Source organism: Physeter macrocephalus, unplaced genomic scaffold (genome assembly GCF_002837175.3).
Source record: "Physeter macrocephalus isolate SW-GA unplaced genomic scaffold, ASM283717v5 random_58, whole genome shotgun sequence".
NCBI lineage: Eukaryota > Metazoa > Chordata > Mammalia > Artiodactyla > Physeteridae > Physeter > Physeter macrocephalus.
Window position 1 is genome coordinate 128,270 of NW_021145336.1, and position 21,731 is coordinate 150,000.

General features: G+C 51.6%; 1 protein-coding gene across 2 annotated transcripts in view; it reads left to right on the forward strand.

The window, feature by feature from the left end:
- LOC114484817 (uncharacterized) overlaps positions 1 to 18,953 on the forward strand; it is a 31,686-nt gene extending 12,733 nt beyond the window's left edge. Inside the window, exons 1-4 of one of the 2 annotated variants that reach the window (XM_055082243.1) lie at positions 5,947 to 6,133; positions 6,796 to 6,925; positions 16,520 to 16,648; positions 18,132 to 18,953. In XM_055082243.1, the coding sequence (XP_054938218.1) occupies positions 6,880 to 6,925; positions 16,520 to 16,648; positions 18,132 to 18,781 (825 nt within the window). In that variant the 5' untranslated portion in view covers positions 5,947 to 6,133; positions 6,796 to 6,879 and the 3' untranslated portion in view covers positions 18,782 to 18,953. Of the gene's footprint in view, positions 1 to 5,946; positions 6,134 to 6,795; positions 6,926 to 16,519; positions 16,649 to 18,131 lie in introns of those variants that run through there. The other variant, XM_055082244.1, reaches the window with a different exon arrangement.
- The last annotated feature ends 2,778 nt before the right edge of the window (positions 18,954 to 21,731 follow it).

The window sequence follows — 21,731 nt, forward strand, 5'->3', positions numbered from 1 at the left end:
AGACCAGGAATGCTGCTAAAACCTCTTACAGTTTGCAGAACAGCCCCATGACCAGAATTATCTAAATGTCACTAGTACCGAGGTTGAGCAACCTTGCCTGAGAACCTGTGTGCACCTGCGTAAGCGTTTTCTGCAAGAGAAATTGCTCCAAGGACATGTGCGTTTTCCACTTTATCAGTTTTGCTAAAGTGCCCGCAGAAAACGTGGGTCCAGTTCACAGAGCTGCGGGTGGTGAATGAGGGAGTTTCGCTTGCCCTGTGCGCCTTTCCTCCCACATTCCCACGGGCAGACGCTGCCTGTTGAACCACAGGTTCCTATTGTCTTTGAATTTCTCTGCTGAGCAAGTCCTCCTGGGACTTTTAGGTGCGGTGCAGATTACAGAGCAGGTGACAGAGGCTCCTTGGGGGGTCAGAGTGTCAGGACGGAGCCCCACCCCATTGTCTGCAGCCCCAGGAGATGCAGAGCCTCTGCCTCCCCCTCCTGCCTCCTTATCCCATCTGTGCTGTCTGGCATGGAAAGCAGGTCAGGGAGAGGGGACGAGAGAAAAAGGACTTGACAAGGGGCAAGGAAAGGAATTTAACTTACTTTGAACGTGTTCTGGGCACAGAGCTTCACTCTTACCCACGTTCATTCCACAGATAGTTATTAAGTGCCCACTGTGGTCCTAGCACCGCGCAAGGTTCTGAGGATCTGAACGTGAGGATCGGGTTCTGCAGTGCCCGAGCAGGCCAGAGCCCCTGCCCTTACCATGCTGACATCACAGTGGAGAGAGGTCGACAGTAAGGTTGTAAACAAGTAAATATGTACAGTCGAGCCGGTGATGATGCGCGCTTTACTTTCATAAAGGATGACGGGAGGTCCTCTTGACCGCGGAGGGTATGGAGGCTTCGCGAAGAAAGAGACATGTGAGCTGAGGCTGAAGAAAGTGGGGCAGGGCCCCACGGATACTTGGAGAAGACACTTCTGACTGAGGGGGCAGCATGTGCAAGGGCCCCAAGGTAGGGGGGTCCAGGTGTGTTGGAGGCACCGGGTGCCATGGAGGGTTCGGAGAGGTGAAGTGGGGGATGATGCAGAATAGGGTCCTGGGCTCCTGAAAGGACTTTGGCTTCTTTTACTCTGGGTGAGATGGGGACTTGGGAGGGTTTGAGCAGAGGAGGGGGTTTCCTCTGACTCAGGTGGTCACAGGGTCCCAGATTGTAGGAGGGGCGAGGACGGGAGCAGCAGAGCTCGCTCATCTAGGCCACACAGTCCCTCTAGTAGCAGGAACCACAGTGACCTTAATTTTACAGATGAGAAAAGAGGTTTGGAAGGACCCTTTCCAGGAGCCAGTCCCTTCCCAAGGCTGCCAGCTAGGACGAGGCACTCATCTGAGGGCCTGTCTCCCCGTGGCCCTGTGTCATCCTGTAAATCACCTCTAATGGACGTGACTCCAGCAAGGTGAGATGAAGCTTCTGAGGGAGCTACAGTTTGGAAACCATTGAGGAATAAGACCTCCGAGGCAGACAGAAATAAAAAGTCCTAAAATTAGGGACTTCCCTGTCGGTCTAGTGGTGAAGACTCTGTGCTTCCAATGCAAGGGGGACAGGTTTGATCCGTGGTCGGGGAACTAAGATCCCGCATGCTGCGCGGCACAGCCAAAATAAAAGTCCTAAAATTAAAAAAAAAAAATTTACTAGAGTGTTTAAGACATACACTAGAATGAGTCAGTGATATCCATGTACTTAGCAGATATTTAAAACATCAAACCTTGCCCTTGCCCCTTAGGGACCCATCTCCAGTTACCTCTCCTTTCCCTGCTCAGAGCTGACCACTGTGGATGGTGATTTTCATTCCCTTTCAGCTTTCTTCTGTGTTAAACATACTCACCAACACTCCAACCCTTCCCCTCCGGGGTGCACGTCCCTCCTCCGGCCTGATCATTGTACAGATGGGAGCACTAAGGCCAATGAGGGTGTCGCTTGCAGCCACACAGCCAAGAAGCAGCAAAGCCTGGGGCTGAAATCCAGAGCCTGCGGACCCCAGATTCCTCTTATTCATTGGTGACTGGCCTTGAGGTGAAAATCTAGGCAAGCCAGCCTTGGGGTTGGGGGGAGTCCCAGAAGCCAGGAGGCCCGATTTTAGCTCCCCTATATCTTCTGGGCTCCCAAACCCAGGTTCTTTTTTACCGTGACTTCATCGTAAAATACAGAAAAATATGTTCAACGTATTTTATACAGTACAGTATAACAAATAACTGTAAAGCTATGATTCTCTGTAATCACAAAAGAACATTGTCAGCTCCCAGAAACCTCCCTCCTCTGTTACTCCCAAATGTAGTAACAACTCTCCTGACATTTGGATATTTGCTTCCTTGATCTTCTGCACAGTTTTACAAGTGAGAAACAAATGGTGTCTTGTTGCCTGTTCTGAACTTGCTGTCCATGGACTCATACTTGATGTGTCATTTGGCATCTGGCTTCCTTCACTCTGTGTAAAGCTGTTACGCTTCATCCCTGTTGTAGGTATCAGTAGTTCGGTCCCTGTGTGGTGTTGTGCTCTATGAATTTACCTTAGTTTGTTTATCCATTCTCCTGTGGGTGGATATCTGGTCTGTTTCTAGTTTTGAGGTTACTGTGAATGTTGCTGCTGTGAACATTCTAGTACATGTCATTTGGTAAACAAAGGCACTCATTTCTGTTAGAGGGCTGTGGAATTGCTGGGTCATGGGGTAGTTTTTAATTGAGTTTTAATTGTTATTGCCAAACAATTTTCCATAGTGGTTGAACCATTTTATACTCCCAGCAATACCGATTCCTTTACATTTTTGACAATGCTTGGAGTTGTCAGTTTTTAAAATTTTAGCCATCCTGGTGGGTGGTTTCAATTTGCATTTCCCCATAACTAATGAAATTGTGTGCGTTCCTTCATTGTGTGAGTGTCCTCTCCTTTGAGGTGCCCTTGCTCTTTTCACCTTGCCTCCCAGGTGGCTCACCTCTAACTGACAGCTGTAGCTCCTGCTCAGACCCTCAGCGACTGAAGCCCAGACACCCTACGGAGCAGTGGGTGGGGTGGGACCATGCAGGCCCTCCCCTGCTGTGCTGATGCCTGGCTTCCAGAGGCAGGTCTGGGTGTCCTCCATCGGGAGCTCCCCAGGGACCAGGCCATCTTCTTGGCTGCGGTGATGGTGTTTCGTCACTGCAGGACTGCGTCACAGATACCTCAGCGGAGGTGCCACCCTCAGTTGGGAGGATGGGCAGGATCCAGGCAGGATGCAGGGGATCTTTCAGTTCCGCCCCCGCCCTCGCCCGAGCTGCTGCTTGCTGGCTTTTTAGTCACTGAAGTGAGAATGTAAAAAGTGGCTCTGGGGCTTCCCTGGTGGCGCAGTGGTTGAGTCCGCCTGCCGATGCAGGGGACGCGGGTTCGTGCCCCGGTCCGGGAAGATCCCACATGCCGCGGAGCGGCTGGGCCCGTGAGCCATGGCCACTGAGCCTGCGCGTCCGGAGCCTGTGCTCCGCAACGGGAGAGGCCACAGCAGTGAGAGGCCCGCGTACCGCAAAAAAAAAAAAAAAAAAAGTGGCTCTGGTGTGCCGAGCAGCAGCCAGGGCCTCCACCACTCCTCAGCTGGGAGACCCAAGGTAAACACTTCCCCTCTCTCAGCCTCTGCCCTGCCCTGGGCATGGTCATGGCCCTCTGATGGGGTGGTTGGGAGTGATCAGGAGAGGCTCTGGAGGAGCGCCCTCACGCTCAAGGCCACCCAGCTGGCATTGGCTCCTGGACTCTGCAACCCTGACCACTCTCGGCCACACCCGGCTGCCTTCACCTCTCTCTGATCTTGGCAGCCATGTGTTTGGGTGTTCACTGGGGGCCAGGCAGTGGGCCGAGCCTGCACACAGTGGGTGCTTTCATGCTGCTGACAGCCCTGGTGCTGCTGAATCATGGAGGCTCCGAGAGGTGAAGTTGCTGGGCTGGGGAGGTGGGGAGGGGAGAGCTAAGATTGGACACGAGGCCCCTGTCCTTTACTTCCACATCCACCCTTCCTTTGGACTCTGGGTTCTCCATCCCAGCCCTATTTGGGAACCCAGCCCTATTTGGGAACCCAGCCCTATTCTGAACTGAGCTCGTACCAGGGGAAGGTGCAGTGTTGGCCCCCGTGTTGGAGAGGAATTCCCTAATTCCCTAACTCCCCACCACGCCTGCCTCCAGGCCCTAAGTGTGCTCCCTGCCCCGGCTCCTTACCCTGTGCCAGCCACATTCCCCAGGCTCCTTCTCAGGCTTCCTCAGGGGCTTTGCACTTGCTCTTCCCCTGCCTGTAATTTGCTCCCTACACGTTGGCTCACCTGTCCCGCATACAGCGTGGCTAACACAGCACCCATTCCCTGCCCTCCTTTCCCCTGTTCATTTTTCTTTGCTGCCACTTGACATTGTGACCTGTGTACTGTCTGCCTCCCCCACTGGAATGTGAGCTTCCTGAAGGCAGGGGCTGTGTCTTAGTGACTCTCTGTTTCTGGAACCCAGGACAGAGTCTGGAGCTTAGGACATGCTCAGAAAAAGATTGGTGGCGTGAATAGATTCTGGAATTGTTTCTGAGGCTGTGTCTGGTCCTGGGCTGGGGATCTTTTGGGGAGACTTGGGTTCGTTCATTGTGCATTCAACAGAGAGCCAGACACTGGGCTGGTGCGCTGAATTAGTGTTCAGAGGTGTGGGGAGAGTTGACCAGGAGGTGCATGGAGAGGACCCAGTCCAGCCTCTGAGGTCAGGAGGAGGCAGTGGTTCAGCTGAGACCTTAAGGAAGAGGGGGAACTCACAGAAGGTGTTGGGGACGGAGGCCAGAGGGAAGGGCCTGAGCGCCAGAGCCTGGCAGAGAGTGAGGGCTGGGGAGGTGGGTAGTGGCTGGTGTGGTAATCATTGTCACGGTCCTTAGCCTTTCTTGAGGGCTTTCTAGGTGCCTTTCTGCTTATGCTGGGCCTTCTTGTGGCGGAAAGGACCTTGTTCTGTGTTCTGAGCACACTGGGGAGCCATGGAAGGGTTTTGAATAGAGAGGGACAGGGTCAGATTTAGGATGGAGTACAGGGGTTGAGAGCACAGGCTGGGGACCCAGGGAGAAAGCCAGGGTGGGAGGGGAGGTGGGGAGGGGAGGTGGGGAGCGGACGTGGGGAGGGGAGGTGGGGAGCGGAGGTGGGGAGGGGAGGTGGGGTGGGAGAGGATCAGGAAGCCCGGGGATGGGCAGAGAGGACTGCACGGAGCAGGGGTGGGGAGCCGCAGAGGCCAGGGCCTGAGGGGCCTGGAATCCCAAGCTGAGGAGCATGGCTCTTTCCCGAGGCCCGTGGGAAGCCATGGGTCAGATTTGAGGGTCCCTCTAGGTGCTGAGGGAGACAGATGGGAGGATGGGAGGCCAGGGAAGAGGCGGGGTGAGTCCTTGTGGGAGAGGACAGCGCTGGACCTGAGCCGCGTTGTAGGGAGGCTGGGGTGGAAACCCTGGTCCCATTAAGACTGAAGCACAGATTGGTTGATGTTTGGGAGCGAAGATCTGGCGGTCCTGGGTGTGTTCAGTCTGTGGGTGTGAGCCCCGGAGGTGCCAGCCATACCTGCTGGGGGAGGGAGCCCCTGCTGGACCCTGTCTTTGCAGCTCAGAGTCCAGAACGTGATTTCTCCCCCGCTGTTTACTTCCCTGTCACTGTCCATCTTGTCTTCCTCCGGCTTCCTCCCACTTACCTCCCTTCTCTCTGCCTGGGGCCCGGGCAGCCTGCCACCGTCACATGCCAGGCAGTAGTGTGTCCAACCCACCAGCTCTCCTGGGGCACGAGAGAAAGCTGATGCCCACGGTGTCCCCAGAGCCAGCTGCCACTTCTCTGGGGGCCACCGTAGCTCCTGACCTGCTGTCCGCAAATAACCCCAGGCCAGGAAAGGCGAAAGGCGCCTTGAGCTCCATGGCCTCTGTCCAGGCCTGTGGCTCCAGGTAGGGGCCCAGCTGGTGGCTGCCTTCCCCGCTTTCTCCCCTCTGCCCTGGGAACCTGAGACGAAGCAGCAGCCTCGGCGTCTGTCAGTCTGTTGGCTGCTGGTCCCTGAGGACGGAAGCAGAGGTCTCTGGGAGGGGACCAGGGCGTCGGTCAAGCCCCCAGGACTGGCTCCTGGGCCCCAGATAAGTGTACACGCAGTAGGTTCCTTTCTTGTTGAAGATCCGGAGCACTGCGACCTTTCTTTCCTCTGTCATCTGGTGGGGACAAGGAGGGAACTGAGGCTGAGGGAGTGATATGAGGTGGCCTGGTGCCGGGGTGCGGGGGGAGGGGTACTCGGTTTGCTAAAGGTGGCAGGTTGGCGGGGTGTGTGTGTGTGTGTGTGTGTGTGTGTTTGGGGCTGGCAGGCAGATACTGGTGGCTTTGAGCACTCCCTCAGGTGCCCAGGGCTGTCTGATTCAGCCCAGGTGACCTCAGCACTGGGGCATGGGAGTGACGCAGGGGGCGGAGCTGCAGCTCCTGCCTGCCTCCCGCCCCGCCCCGCCAGGGGTGACGGTGGGTGGAGGGGCTGCCTCTGCTCAGCACGGGTGTCCTGAGTGTCCGGGCACAGGCCAGGGAGCTCTGCTCCTTCCAGAGTGGGCTCTGAGGGCAAGCTTGTGTCCTTTCTCCCAAAGACTGGGTTCCCTGGGGACATGGCCACCTCTTCCCCCTCAGCCTGGGCCCCAGGGCAGGTCTCGCCCCACCCGCCCTGGCTCCACCCTGTCAGAGCAGCCTGAGGGGCCTCAGAGACAGGCTGTCCCGAGGGAAGGCGCTGAGGCCCAATCCCCCTCCCACTCTGACAGGCTCCTCTCTTGTCTTGCAGACTGTGCTCTGTCCACCGCACCTCCTGCATGTCCTGCTGCCCTGAGCTGTCCCGAGCTAGGTGACAGCTTGTCACGCTGCCACCATGAACGAGGTGTCTGTCATCAAAGAAGGCTGGCTCCACAAGCGCGGTAAGGGGCTGCTTTTGCCCACGGGATTGCGTGTCTCCCCTTTCCGCCCTGGCTCTCCTGGCAGCTGTGCCCTGAGAGGCAGAGGTACAGGGTCTTTACCACCTGAGGAGCCAGCATTCCAAGCCCTGTCTGCCTCCCTCCCTGCCCCTGGCCAGTAGCTCCTTACCAGCCCATTTCATGGGATCTTTGAAAGTAGTCTGGTCAGAGGGACTGTGGCTGTGCCTGGGCCTGAGCCTCCAGGCCTAGCTGTACCTCCTGCATGAGCCTCCAGGCCAGGCCTCAAGTTCTGCCTCTGCATTAGTGATGCTGTTTGTAGCCCCATTTTTTTTTTTTTTTTTTTTTTTTTTGTGGTACGCTGGCCTCTCACTGTTGTGGCCTCTCCTGTTGCGGAACGCAGGCTCAGCGGCCATGGTTCTCGGGCCCAGCCTCTCCGCAGCATGTGGGATCTTCCCGGACTGGGGCACGAACCCGTGTCCCCTGCATCGGCAGGCGGACTCTCAACCACTGCGCCACCAGGGAAGCGGTTCTCGGGCCCAGCCTCTCCGCAGCATGTGGGATCTTCCCGGACTGGGGCACGAACCCGTGTCCCCTGCATCGGCAGGCGGACTCTCAACCACTGCGCCACCAGCGAAGCCCTGTAGCCCCATTTTATAGATGAAGAAAACTGAGGCTCAGAGAGGGTCAGTCACTTAACTGAAGTAACACAGTGAGATGATATTCAGCATTTATTCATTCAGCAAATACTCACGGAGTGTGTGGTATGCCGGGCTGGCCACCCCAGGCTCTGGGGACACTGTGGTGCCCTCATGGAGTCTGTGACCCATTGGGGGGTGGGGACAAACAATAAACAGATAAACAGACATGATGTCAGGTGGTGATAAGTGCCGTTGTGAAAAATAGGAGCTGTGAGGGGGAACGGGCTAGAGCAAGATGGGGTTCAGTGGAAGCGGCTCTGAGGAGGGGACAGTGAACAGAGGCCTGGAGGAGGTGAGGGAGCGAGCCACACGGATAGACAGGCAAGGGTGTTGCAGGGAGTGAGACAGCAAGGACAAAGGTGGGACTGTGCCTGGACCAGAGAGTTGACCAGTGTGGCTGGCGCAGAGCGGGCGAGGGCGAGCTGGAGGAGGTGGGCAGAGCGGTGATGCAGCATCAGACCGTCGGCCCTCGATGCCATGGAAAGGGCTTTAACTCTCCAGGCGTTCAGAAGCCCAGGATGTTGTGAGCCGGCGTGTGACCCGGTCTGCTTGTGCTGGTGGGCAGCTGAGAAATGCGGTCATTTACAGGGAAGAGACTAAGAGACTAGACCCTTAGGCCCCAGGCCCCTGCCCCAGAACCAGCGCACTTAACGCCCGTGTTGCTGTGTGCAGGGGCAGCTAGGAAGAGGCACGTGCTGAGAGTCAGCTTGTCCAGGCACCCAGGAGCGAAGAAGGCAGACTGTCCTGGCTTCCGCGACCTTCCCCTGCGGAGGGGGACGCCAGGCCTGGGGGTAGCCACTCTGTCCACTTTCATTCGCTCAGCAGACATCTGTTGAGCAGCTCCCGTGTTCCAGGCACTGTTCTAGGTGCTGGAGACACAGCAGTGAACCAGATGAGCCAAAAGTCCCCATCCTTTTGTTGATGTCTTACGTTGTTGGGGAGAGCCCACGGCGCCTGAGTAGACAGGTGTGTGCAGTGGGTGGTGAGTGCCATGGAGGAGAGCCGAGCAACGTGAGGAGGAGGAGGGGTGTGAGGGGAGCTGTCCCAGACGGGGTGGTCAGCGAGGGCCTCACTGAGAAGGGAGGGTTTGAATAAAGATCTGAAGGGAGGCGAGGGAGTGAGCCCCTCAGTTAACTGGGGCAAGGGCGAAGGGGACAGCCCATGAGTCCACAGAGGGGAGTGGGCCAGGCATGTTTAAAGGGGGCGAGGAGGCTGGTGGGGCTGGCCCTGCAGAAACTGGGAGAGGTGCCCACCCATCCTGCCCTGTCCCAGCCCGCAGACATGGAGCAGTGATGAGGGACGGAGGTGGCTCCCCAGGCCAGGCCTCCCCCATCAGACTGAGCAGGGGAGAATCCTTTCCTGCTGCCCTTTCCAGGCAGAGTGGTACTGAAGACACCTTGGCCTACCCGCCCAGATTGGGCCCTGAGTTTGGGGCTGCTGATGGAGCTTTCTGAACCTTGGCAGGTATCAACCCTGGCTCTGCCACTTCCTCTCAGTGTGACTGGGTAAGCTCTGTCATCTCTCTGAGCCTTGGTTTCACATCTGCAAAATGGGTCAACAACCCAGGCCTCTGAGATTGTCAGCTTCATGAGGGCAGGGATTTTTATCTGGCTTGTTCACTGAGATGTCCCCAGTGCCCTAGAAAAGTGCTTGGCATGCAGTAGGCACTCGGTAACTGTTGAATGAACGTTTGGGATTGTGTGTGTGGATAGTGCGAGTGTGTTAGGGTGTGCCAGGGTCTCAGGCTCCTGAGTTTCCGTGGCCCGTGGCTTGCTAGGCTGGGTTGGCGGAGCCCTGAAGGTGGCCCGAGAACTGTGGCTGGGGCAGGGCTTTGTCTCTGGCATTAATGCTGATGGCATTAAGTGGATCTCAGCCCCTCCTAGGCCTTCAGTGTCTCCACTTACCTGCATGGACCCAGACAAGGTGCTGAGATGACCACCTGCCTTGGGTTTGTACCATAGCTACACACATGCGTGTGTGTCACTCCTGGGTCTCTCCAGTGCCTGTCATTCTGAGCAGCAGCTGGCAGAGGTGGGTAAGGCGAAGTGGGCCCTGCAGCTGTTTGGACACCACCACTACCCCACCCCACCCCACCCCTATTGGTTGAAATAACAGCAGCTCCGGCTTACGTGTGCCCACTCTGCTGGGCCTGGGGCTCTGCTCTAGGCAGACCCAGTTTTGTTGCATTTCCATTACTGCCCCGTCAGGTGGGCACCGTCTCGCAGACCAGGAAGCTGAAGCTCGGCAGGAAGACTGACTTGCCCGAGGTCTCAGCAAGGAGGTGGTGGTGCTGAGGTTCAGGCTCCAACTCCTGAGACAGCTTCTGGCTCACATGCCGCCTCTTGCTTAGCAAGGTCCACTCAAGGAATGGGTCCCTTATGCCATGTGCGGGTGTCCTTTCTGACACAGCCTCAGCATACTCTCTGCCAGGCCCCACCAGGCCAGGCCCCGTCTGCCAATTTAGAGGCAGACAGCGTAGTGGTCAAGAACATGGACTCTGGACAGAGCAAACCTGGGTTCCAATCCCAGCTCTCCCGGTCAACAACTGTGAGCCTCAGGCAAGTAATGAAACCTCTTTGTGCCTCAGTTTCCTCATTTGTAAAATGGGATTGTTGTGAGGATATTTTTCCTTCTAGGTTTCTTTTTTTTCTTAGCTTGTTATCGATATATAAAGCACCACAGGTAAGTGCCTGGATTATACCCAAACCTGTGTCCAGGTCAAGAAATAGAGTCAGTCAGTCCCCAGAAGCCCCTGTGCCTCTCCCAAGCAGTAACCACTCTCCCAACCTCCAATAGAGTAGATGAATTTTTCTAGTTTTGTTTTTCTTTCTAAAATTGAGGTAAAATTTACATAACACTGAATTAACTGTTTTAAAGTGCACAATTCAGTGGCCTTTAGTACATTCACAGTGTTGTGTAACCACCACCTCTGTCTAGTTCCCAAACATTTTCATCTGCCTGAAAGAAAGCCCTGTACTTGTTAAGTAGTCAGTTCTCATTCCCCCTCCTCCCAGCCCCTGGCAGCCACCAATTTGTTTTCCGTTTTTATGGATTTACTTATTTTGGACATTTCATATAAATGAATCATACAATATGTGGCCACAAAAGTCTGGTTTCTTTCACTTAGCATAACTTTTTTTAAAAAAATAAATTTATTTATTTTCTTATTTTTGGCTGTATTGGGTCTTCGCTGCTGCGCACGGGCTTTCTCAAGTTGCGGTGAGCGGGGGCTACTCTTCGTTGCGGTGTGCGGGCTTCTCATAGCGGTGGCTTCTCTTGTTGTGGAGCACGGGCTCTAGGCGCGCGGGCTTCAGTAGTTGCGGCATGCAAGCTCCGTAGTTGTGGCTCGGGGACTCTAGAGCGCAGGCTCAGTAGTTGTGGTGCACGGGCTTAGTTGCTCCACGGCATGTGGGATCTTCCCGGATCAGGGCTCGAACCTGTGTCCCCTGCATTGGCAGGCAGATTCTCAACCACTGCGCCACCAGGGAAGCCCCTAGCATAATGTTTTTGAGGTTCATCCATGCTGTAGCACGTATCAGTACTTCATTCCTTTTTTTTTTCTTTTTAAATTTATTTATTTATCTTTGTCTGCGTTGGGTCTTTGTTGCTCCACGCAGGCTTTCTCTACTTGCGGCGAGCGGGGGCTACTCTTCGTTGCAGTGTGCAGGCTTCTCATTGCGGTGGCTTCTCTTGTTGTGGAGCAGGGGCTCTAGGCGCGTGGGCTCAGTAGTTGTGGCTCGCAGGCTCTAGAGCGCAGGCTCAGTAGTCATGGCGCACGGGCTTAGTTGCTCCATGACATGTGGGATCTTCATGGACCAGGGCTCAAACCCATGTCCACTGCACTGGCAGGTGGATTCTTATCCACTGCGCCACCAGGGAAGTCCCTTTATTCCTTTTTATAGCCAAATAATATTCCATTGTATGAATATACCACATTTTGTTTATCCGTAGGTCTGTTGATGGACATCTGAGGTATTTCTGCCTTTTGGCTATTGTGAATAGTGCTCCTATGAGCATTTGTATACAAGGATTTGAGTACTTGTTTTCAAGTTTGGGGGGGCGTATACACCTAGAAGTGGAATTGCTGGGACGTATATATCTATTAGATTATGTTATTTGTAATCTATTGTATATAGTTAGATAATGTAGGTAAGAAATGTATAAAATCTGGGTCATACATTCTGTATGTGTAATCTACAGTGTATTCTGTATTTAACTTTTTGAGGAAGCGCCAACCTTCCACAGGGTTGCACCATTTTACATTCCCACCAGCAGTGCACAGGGTTTCCATTTCTCCCCATCCTCACCCACACCTGTTCTTTTTCTTTTAGTTTTTTTGTTTTTGTTTTTTTTAATAAAAGCCATCCTGGTGGGTATTAAGTGGTATCTCATTTTGATTTGCATTTCCCTAATGACTGATGATGTTGAGCATCTTTTTATATGCTTGTTGGCCATTTGTATATCTTTGGTGAGATGTCTGTTTAAGTCCTTCACCCTTTTTTTTCTTTTAAGATTTGGGTAAATTATTTTTATTTTTATGCCTATTCATATCTTGTATTGATTATGTTATATATGTATTTTAAGATTTTAACTCTTCAAAAGTGTCAATACTGATTTTTGGCATATAGTTCATAGTTTTATGCAATCAAGTCTATCAAGTTTTTTTGCTCTTTAATTTTTTTTTTTTTACATCTTTATTGGAGTATAACCATTTTACAATGTTGTGTTAGTTTCTGCTGTATAACAAAGTGAATCAGCTATATGTATACATATATCTCCATGTCCCCTCCCTCTTGCGCCTCCCTCCCACCCTCCCTATCCCACCCCTCTAGGTGGACACAAAGCAATGAACTGATCTCCCTGTGCTATGCAGCTGCTTCCTACTAGCTATCTATTTTACATTTCGTAGTGTATATACGTCAATGCTACTCTCTCACTTCATCCCAGCTTACCCTCCCACCCCCCTTCACCATTTTTTAATCAGACTGTGTTTTTGTTGCTTAGTTGTAAGAGTTCTTTATATATTCTGGATACTAGACTCTTACCAGGTATATGATTTGCAAATATTTTCACCCATTCTGTTTGGTTGTCTTTTTATTTTCTTGATAACATCCTTTTCACAAAAGTTTTTTATTTCACTGAGTCCACTGATCTATTTTTTTCCTTTGTTGTCATATCTAAGAATCTGTTGCCAAGTCCAGTGTCACAAAGATTTGCCCCAGTGTATTCTTCTAAGAGTTTTATAGTTTTAGCTCTTATATTTAGGTAGATCCACTTTGAGTTAATTTTTTTATATGGTGTAGGGTTCCAACTCTGTTCTTTTGCATGTGGGTATCCAGGTGTCCCAGCTTCATTTGTTGAAGAGACTGGTCTTCCTCCCTGGAATGGTCTTGGTATTGTTGTTGAAAATCAGTTGCCCATAAGTATGTAGGTTTATTTTTTAATCTTTTTAATTTTTTTGTGGTACGCGGGCCTCTCACTGTTGTGGCCTCTCCCATTGCAGAGCACAGGCTCCAGACGTGCAGGCTCAGCGGCCATGACTCACGGGCCCAGCCGCTCCACGGCACGGGGGATCCTCCCGGACCGGGGCACGAACCCGTGTCCCCTGCATCGGCAGGCGGACTCTCAACCACTGTGCCACCAGGGAAGCCCCTAGGTTTATTTTTTGACTCTCAGTTCTACTCCATTGGTCTATATGTTTATCTTTATACCACACTGATTTGATTATTGTAGCTTTGTAGTAAGTTTTGAAATCAGGAAGTATGAGTCGTTTTACTTTGTTCTTCTTTTTCAACATTGCTTTGGCTGTTTGGAACCCCTTGCCACATGAATTTGCATTCCATGTAAATTTGAGGGTTGTCTCTTCCTCAACAGCAAAAAAGGCTATTGGAATTTTTTATTTTTTTTTGTGGTACGCGGGCCTCTCACTTTTGTGGCCTCTCCCGTTGCGGAGCACAGGCTCCGGACACACAGGCTCAGCGGCCATGACTCACGGGCCTAGCCGCTCCGTGGCACGGGGGATCTTCCCGGACCGGGGCACAAACCCGTGTCCCCTGCATCGGCAGGCAGACAACCACTGTGCCACCAGGAAAGCCTGCTATTGGAATTTTGACAGGGAATATGTTGAATCTGTAGATGGCTTTGGATAGTATTGTAATCTTAATATCAGGTCTTCTAATCCATGAACACAGGATCTTTGCATTTATTTAGGTCTTTAATTTCTTTCAGCAGTGTTTGTAGTTTTTAGTGTATAAATCTTTGCCTCCTTGTGCTGTTGTAAATGGAATTGTTTTCTTAATTTCCTTTTTGGATTATTCATTGCTGGTGTATAGAAACAGTTTGTTTTTGTGTGTTGCTCTTGCTGAATTTGTTAGCTCTAGTAATTGTTTTGTGGATTATTTGTGATTTTCTGTATATAAGATCATGTTATCTGCAAATGAGATACTTTTACTTATTGCTTTTCAAGTTGGATACTTTTTATCTTTTTCTTTTTCTCTGGCTAGAACTTCCATTACAGTGTTTCATAGCAGTGGTGAAAGTGGACATCTTTGTCTTATTCCTGATCTTAGGGGAAAGTTTTCATCCTTTCATCATTGAGTATGTTGTTAACTTGTGGGTTTTTCATAGATGTCCTTTATCCTGTGGAAGAAATTCCCCTCTCTTCCTAACTTACTGAGTATTTTTATCATGAAAGAGCGTTGGATTTTGTCAAATGCCTTTTCTGTGTCAATCTGGATGACCTTGTGTTTTTTACCCTTCATGATATATACTGCATTGATTGATTTTCATTTATTTGAACCACCCTGGCAGTCCTGGGATAAAACCCACTTGGTCATGGTATATAGTCCTTTTATTGTGCTGTTGAGTTTGGGGTTTTGCTAGTTTCTGAACCTTACATGCATGTAATCATTTAGTATCTACATTTGAAAGAAATTAACAAGTTAAAACCTATAAGATACTTAGGATAGTGCTTGGCAGGCACAAAGTACGACTATATAGTACTATCTGATCATCATCATCAATTAATGGATATCCTCATAAGAGGAAACAAAGACATAGAGAAGTGAGGTGACTTATTGGAGCCCACCCTGCCAACCTGCCTCTCCATGTGCTATGTGAGTGAAGGGCCTGGCACACTCTTTGCTTGCCCAGTGGACTGATGGTAAAGAGCATTTATTGATTTATTGGTGCACTGGGCCCTAGCTAGGCCGGGTGCTTTATGTTTGCTTTATATTTGAAATCTCATTTTTTTTTAGCAACTTGAGATATAATTCACATACTATACAATTCAGCCATTTAAAGTGTACAGTTCAGTGGTTTTTAGGGTATTTAGAGTTGTGCATCCATCACCACAGTCGATTTCAGAACATTCTCACTACCCTAAAAAGGACTCCCCCTTGGCCATCACCCTCCAATCTCCCCCCAGACTCGCCCCCTCCTCAGCCGTAGGCAACCACTAATCAACTTTTCATCTCTGTAAGTTTCCCTATTCTGGACATTTTATGTAAATGAAATCATATAATTTGTGATCCTTCATGACAGGCTTCTTTCACTTAGCATAAGATGATTCATCAACCTTGTAGCATGTATTAATACTTCATTTCCTTTTTTTTTTTTTTTTTTTTTTTTCCTTTTGGCCGCATTGCACGACATGAGGGATCTTAGTTCCCCAATCAGGGATCGAACCCATGCTCCCTGCACTGGAAGCACAGAGTCCTAACCACTGGACCACCAGGGAATTCCCAATATTTCATTTCTTTTTATGACTAATATTAATATTCCATCATACGGATATGTCATGTTTTGTTTATCCATTCATTAGTTGATGAACTTCTGAGTTTCCACTCTTTTTTTTTAAGATTTATTATTTATTTACTTAATTTATTTTTTTTTTGGCTGCGTCGGGTCTTAGCTGCAACTGCAGCACACAGGATCTTCGTTGAGGCATGTGGGATCTTTCGTTGAGGAATGTGGGATCTTTTGTTGCAGCACACGGGCTCTTGCGATGCGGTGCTGGGCTTCTCTCTAGTTGTGGTGTGCGGGTTTTCTCTTCTCTAGTTGTGGTGCATGGGCTCCAGGGCGCGTGGGCTCTGTAGTTTGCGACACGCAGGCTCTCTAGTTGAGATGCTCGAGCTCAGTAGTTGTGGCATGTGGGCTTAGTTGCCCCGTGGCATGTGGGATCTTAGTTCCCCAACCAGGGGTCGAACCCGTGTCCCCTGCATTATAAGGTGAATTCTTTACCACTGGACCACCAGGGAAGTCCCTCCACCCTTTGCTATAATGAATAATGTTGCTGTGGACATTTATGTTTTTTGTGTGGATATATGTTTCACCATCTTATTTTAGTCCTTAGCAGCCCTCTGAGGAGTGGGTCCTTATAGTGTGCACCTGTGTGTATGTGTGTACAGGGTGCCTGGATATTCATGGTTAGAAAAAATGGAAGGGGTCAAGGAGAATTTGGAGGGCACAGCAACAGTTATACCCCGCCTGGCACAGTGTTTTGACATTTGATCCACCTGCACAGCTGTACTGGTGAATACCCGCCCATGGGATTTGGCCTTACAGGGCCACAGGGCATGTGTGTTTGGAAGCCTGGGCCTCCCCTGGGACTGGGCCACGCGCTGGCAAGGATGGCTCACTGCTGGACACACGCTGAGGCAGCTGGTGCCCTGAGGCACTGCGGCAGGCGCCTTCCTGCCAGGCATGACCTCTGGATCACTGGGCCCAGCCCAGTGCCCAGCCTGCATTAGCAGGGGCCGCCTCGAGGGTTTCTCCAGGAGAAGCACCCTCCTGCCCACCCTCTTGTCCGTCCTCCTCCCAGTGCGGTGCCCCTTGTGAGGCACTGCCACACGGGGCTGGCTGCCCTGACCTCTCTCCCTCCCACCTTGCCTTCGTACAGGTGAATACATCAAGACCTGGCGGCCCCGGTACTTCCTGCTGAAGAGTGACGGCTCCTTCATTGGCTATAAGGAGCGGCCCGAGGCCCCTGATCAGACCCTGCCCCCCTTAAACAACTTCTCTGTCGCAGGTGCGTCTCAGGGGCTCAGAGAATGGCTGGCAGGTGTTGGGGACACGTGGGGCTTGATCATTCTTGGGCTGTGGGCCTGTCTGGGGCCTGTTTGCCCTCAGATCTATTTTCCACCCTATCCCTGCTCCACGTCTGTGTTACTGGGCCGGGGGGGGGGGGTGTACTGGTCAGTAGTGGAGAGCAGGAAGAAGAGAGAAGCTGGGGCATTTTCCGGCCTTCTGTCCCCTCTGTGGTACCCAAAGTAGTGCCTTCTTGCCAGACACTGACCAGTGAAAGCTTGGCCGGTACAAAGCCCTTGCCTGGCCTCACAGAACCTGCTCTCAGCCCGCTGCCACTTTCCTTCCCCACTGACCTGATTGGTCACCACATCCTTGTCCCACCTCCTTAGAACATTTCAAAGACACCTCCACCGCCACCTCATAGCCCAGACCACTGTCCCCTCCCCACTAGCTCCCTGCTCTAGCCTCTTCCCCAGCCTCGCCTCTCGAGGCCACCCCACCTGCTCGCTTTGCAATCCAGCCCCACGCCCCTCTCTGTCCTGCTTAAAGCCTTGTCCTGGTGGCTTTCCTGTGTGCTGGTGACCCACATGTGGCTGTTCCCAGCCCTGGCTTCCCTCCTGAACTCTCCCCACCTGTGCCAAGGAGCTTCCTGCATGTTTCTCGCTGGGATACCCACCGTGGGATACCCAGCCTGTCCCAAACTGGCCTTTGAGTCTCCTCTCCCTCCCCAACCTTCTCCTACGCCCCATCTCCTTCTCTGGGAGGGCCCTGTTGCCCCCTCATCCTCAGGCCAGAGGCCAGGGCGTCGTCCCAGATGCCTCTCTGTACCTCCTCTGTGGCCCATCTACCTGCCTTTCTCTCCCCTCCCCTGCCCCACTCTGGTGTAGCCCCAGCCTCCTGGGCTCCTGGCCTCCATTCTCTCTCACCCTCTACACGGCAGCCAGAGGGATCTGTCTAAATCTGTTCATGTCTCTTCCCTATTTAAAGCCTTCCATGGCTGCCTGCTGCCCTCAAGACAAAGTCCAGATTCCTTGCCATGCTCCCTGAGCCCCGCAGGCTGGCCTCTGCTCACCTCTCCAGCCTGTCTCTCACTTCTCCCCCGCCTCACACGGAATTTGCTCTTCCCTACGTAAGCTGGGCCCTCTCTCACCTCTAGGCTTCTGTATATGACGCACCCTTCTGCCTTCAAGGCTCAATGCAGAGATGCCCCTTCCTCAGGGAAAGCCTCCTGAGCCCCTGGACTGGGTTGGTTGCCTCTTGGGCTCCCCACCCCGGTCACAGCCCTGACCACTGAGCCATCACTGGAAGGGCTGTCTCCCCTCCACATATGCACACTGGACCTTGAGCCCTGTGGGGCAAGGCCAGGGCTGTCTCGGTCACTAAAGTGTCATGGGGCTGGCACACAGGAGGTGGCTTGGCCAATGTGGGGTGCAGACTGTCAGGGCTGTCCCTTTACCCTCCCTGCTCACATCCCTCTTCTGCAGAATGCCAGCTGATGAAGACCGAGAGACCGCGGCCCAACACCTTTGTCATACGCTGCCTGCAGTGGACCACAGTCATCGAGAGGACCTTCCATGTAGACTCTCCGGATGAGAGGCAAGTCTGGGCCTCTGTGTGGCGGCCCTTTGAGAGGGGCCAGGCTCTGTGTGAGGAGAAAGGGCGCAGATGGACAGATTGCCCTGAGCCCCTCCTTAGGAGTTTCCCATCTCAGACCTTTTGCCAGCTAGGACGTGCAGGGCTTCTCAGCGCGGAGACTCCCACCCACACCGCCCCGTGTCCTCAGACTGGGGACTGCATTGGAATTGCGGGGGGGATTGTTAACAGTGAGGAGCTCTGGGCCGCTTCGGGGCCTCTGATTGTCTGGAGATCTGCAGAGAGTCAGGGAGCTGCATTTTTTTTTTTTTTTTGCGGTACGCGGGCCTCTCACTGTTGTGGCCTCTCCCGTTGCGGAGCACAGGCTCCGGATGTGCAGGCTCAGCGGCCGTGGCTCACGGGCCCAGCCGCTCCGCAGAATGTGGGATCTTCCCGGACCGGGGCACGAACCCGTGTCCCCCTGCATCGGCAGGCGGACTCTCAACCACTGCGCCACCAGGGAAGCCCAGGGAGCTGCATTTTTAATGAGCATTGCCGTTGATTTTGAGGCAGGTGGTCTAGAGACTCAGTTTTTTAAAAGATCAGTTTAATAATCAGGAGAGATACAGATTTACCTAGTTGAGAAATCAAACAGCTGAAGGAGGTGTCTAGTGAAAGCTTCACTCTCACTGCAGCCCCGTAACACGCCCCCCATCCCCAACCTGCAAGATAACTGCTCTTCTTATGTATCCTGCAAGAGCTTCCTCACCGTGAACACGGACAAGCTCACTCAGATAGGACTTCGGTGCCGTGCTCCCCTTGTTTTTTCTTTTTACACAAAAGGTGGCATTGTACCCAAACTGTTCTGAACTTGCTTTTTATTTAATGTATGTTGGGGACTCTCTCTGCTTCAGTATATATAGAGTTGCTGCTGCTGCATTTTTTTTTTTAACAGCTGCACGTCTGTGTCCCCGAGTTTGTTTAGCAGTTCTTTATTCATGGTGACTGGGGTTGTTTCAGCCTTTTGGGCTCATTAGAATAATGAGATAATTATAATTAGATAAGCAGTACCTTGTGCTTATCTTGTTCGACATACTTGTAGTTAAATCTGTAAGATGAATTCTTAGATGTGGGATTGCTAGGTCACGGGAATATGCATCTGTAATTTTGAGAAATGCTTCTTTTAGGCCATGTCTAAGAGTGTACTCACAGCCTTGTGTTTTCAAACGCTTGGATTTTTACCAAACGTTTGGTGAGTTTGAGTGTCCTTTCGTGTGTTCAGGGGCCATGTGAGTTTCCCTTTCTGAACTGTCTGTTCATATCCTTTGTCTGTTTTTCTTTTGGGTACTTGGTCTTTTGCTTATTCATTTCTGAAAGCTCTTTATAAAAGAGCTTAGATCTTTGTTATGAGTGGCAAATATTTTTCCCTCACTTCGTCCCTTTGGCCTTCACTTTGAGAAATATTCCTTTAGCTTGTCTGCGAGGGGATGATTCAGCTGATCCTCTGGAGAAACCTAAAACAGTGCCGTCCAAGAGAAGTTTCTGCCATGATAGAAATGTTCAATAGCTGTGGTGTCCAACAGGGTAGCCACTACTCACATGTGCCTGTTGAGCATTTGAAATGTGAAATGTGGCTAATGAGACTGAAAATGGAATTTTGTATTTTATTTAATTATCTTAAATTTTTAAATAGCCCCATATGGCTAGTGGCTACCTTTATGGACAGTGCATTCCTAGAGCATACACAAAACAGTATCATAAGACATATTACTGCAATCTATACTGTAATTGCCATTGCAAAGCTTCCCAAGATTAAAAATGTATCTGCCCCACCATGGGGAACAGGATGACCATCTCAGGCCAGCTGAGGTGTTACTCAGATGAAAACTGGGCACAGAAACATGGACTGCCAGTAAAAGCAAATTGAGACCGGTAGATGCATAGGGTCTAGGTGTTGGGCTGAGTTTTGAGGAGTGGGTAGGAGTTGGCCATGGAGAGAGGAAGAAGGTGGCTTCAGGAAAAGGGACCAGCATGTGAAAAGGCCTGGAGGCGAGGCAATTTGTCATTCCAGGGACAAGAGGGTTAAGCATCTCTAAAGAATAAAGGGCCAGGGGTCTTGGAAGAGGGGAAGTGGAGGCCTTGAAGCTGGCAAGCTCAGCTGGAGCCTGGACTCCAGATGGAGGTCCCCACAGAGCTTGGCAAGCAGTGAATCAATTGGGGTTTGTCACAGGGTTGCTAAAAGATTCAGGGGGATGATAAACAGGAAGCCCTTGACTCAGCAGTACCTGGCACACACTTCGCAAGCCTGGAGAAGGAGCAGTGGGGAGCTGGCAAAACGTTTTAGTAGGCAAGAGACCTGCTGTAGTTTCCATTATAGGAAGATATCATGCTCTTTGGCGTGGGGAAGAATCCCTTTACTAAGACTGTGCGGGCTAGAGAGCCCCCAGCTTCCTCCTTCTCTTCGTACCTGCCACTGCCACTGGAAAGAAATCTGATAGGATTGCTCTTGAGACCAAACCCCAGATTGCTGACCTTAAACCCAGGGAAGGTGTGAGCCAGAAACCCAGAAGAGGGAGGCTGCTCTGCTGATGACTGTCCTCACTGCCCTGCCCAGGCCTGAACCTGGGGAGGGGTGGGGGGCCGGGTGAGGACCGACAGGGGCCACGCTGGTGACTGGTGGCTGCCTGGATGCTGCAGCGGCCTGCTCACTTCCTCCCCCTGTCGGCTCTCCCCAGGACACCTAGAGCGATTCCCCTACTCCCTGCCCCAACTTGTTGTTTCAGGTGGACAGAACAGTTGAAAGAACAGTATCGTAAATGAGCAGCTAGATACCCTGCACCTAGGTTCAGCAATTCAACATCTGCCACGTTTGCCTCATCTGGCTGTGTTTTATGCTGCATCTTGAACTTCCGTTCGTACTTTGTGACACGTTTCTCCTTAATACATCAGCAGGCATCTCCTAAGAATAAGGACTTTCTTCTACAGAATCCTGCTGCCCTTATCATACCTGAGATGATCATTGATAATATGTATTTACTAACATCCTCTCTAGATCTGTGCCGTAGTTGAATTTCCCCAGTTGTCCTCAAAATGTTGTTTTTCAGACCAGGATTTGAAAAACCAAGGTACATGTTGTCTCTGGCCTATTTTAATCTAGTTCAGCCTTTGTCTTTCTTCCCCGACCATGACGTTAATTTTTTTTTGACAAGCCAGACTGGTTGTCTTGTAGGATGTCCCATACTCTGGATGTGTCTTATTTTTGCTTTTTGGCACTGTTTTCTTCGTTCCTCTGTGCCTGTATTTCCTGTAAACCAGAAATAAGGTCTGAAGCAAGGTTGGCAAACTATCGCCTGGCCTCCTTTTTTTTTTTTTTTTTTTTTTTTTTAAATTTATTTATTTATTTTTGGCTGCGTTGGGTCTTTGTTGCTGCGCGCGGGCTTTCTCTAGTTGTGGCGAGCGGCAGCTACTCTTCATTGCGGTGCGTGGGCTTCTCATTGCGGTGGCTTCTCTTG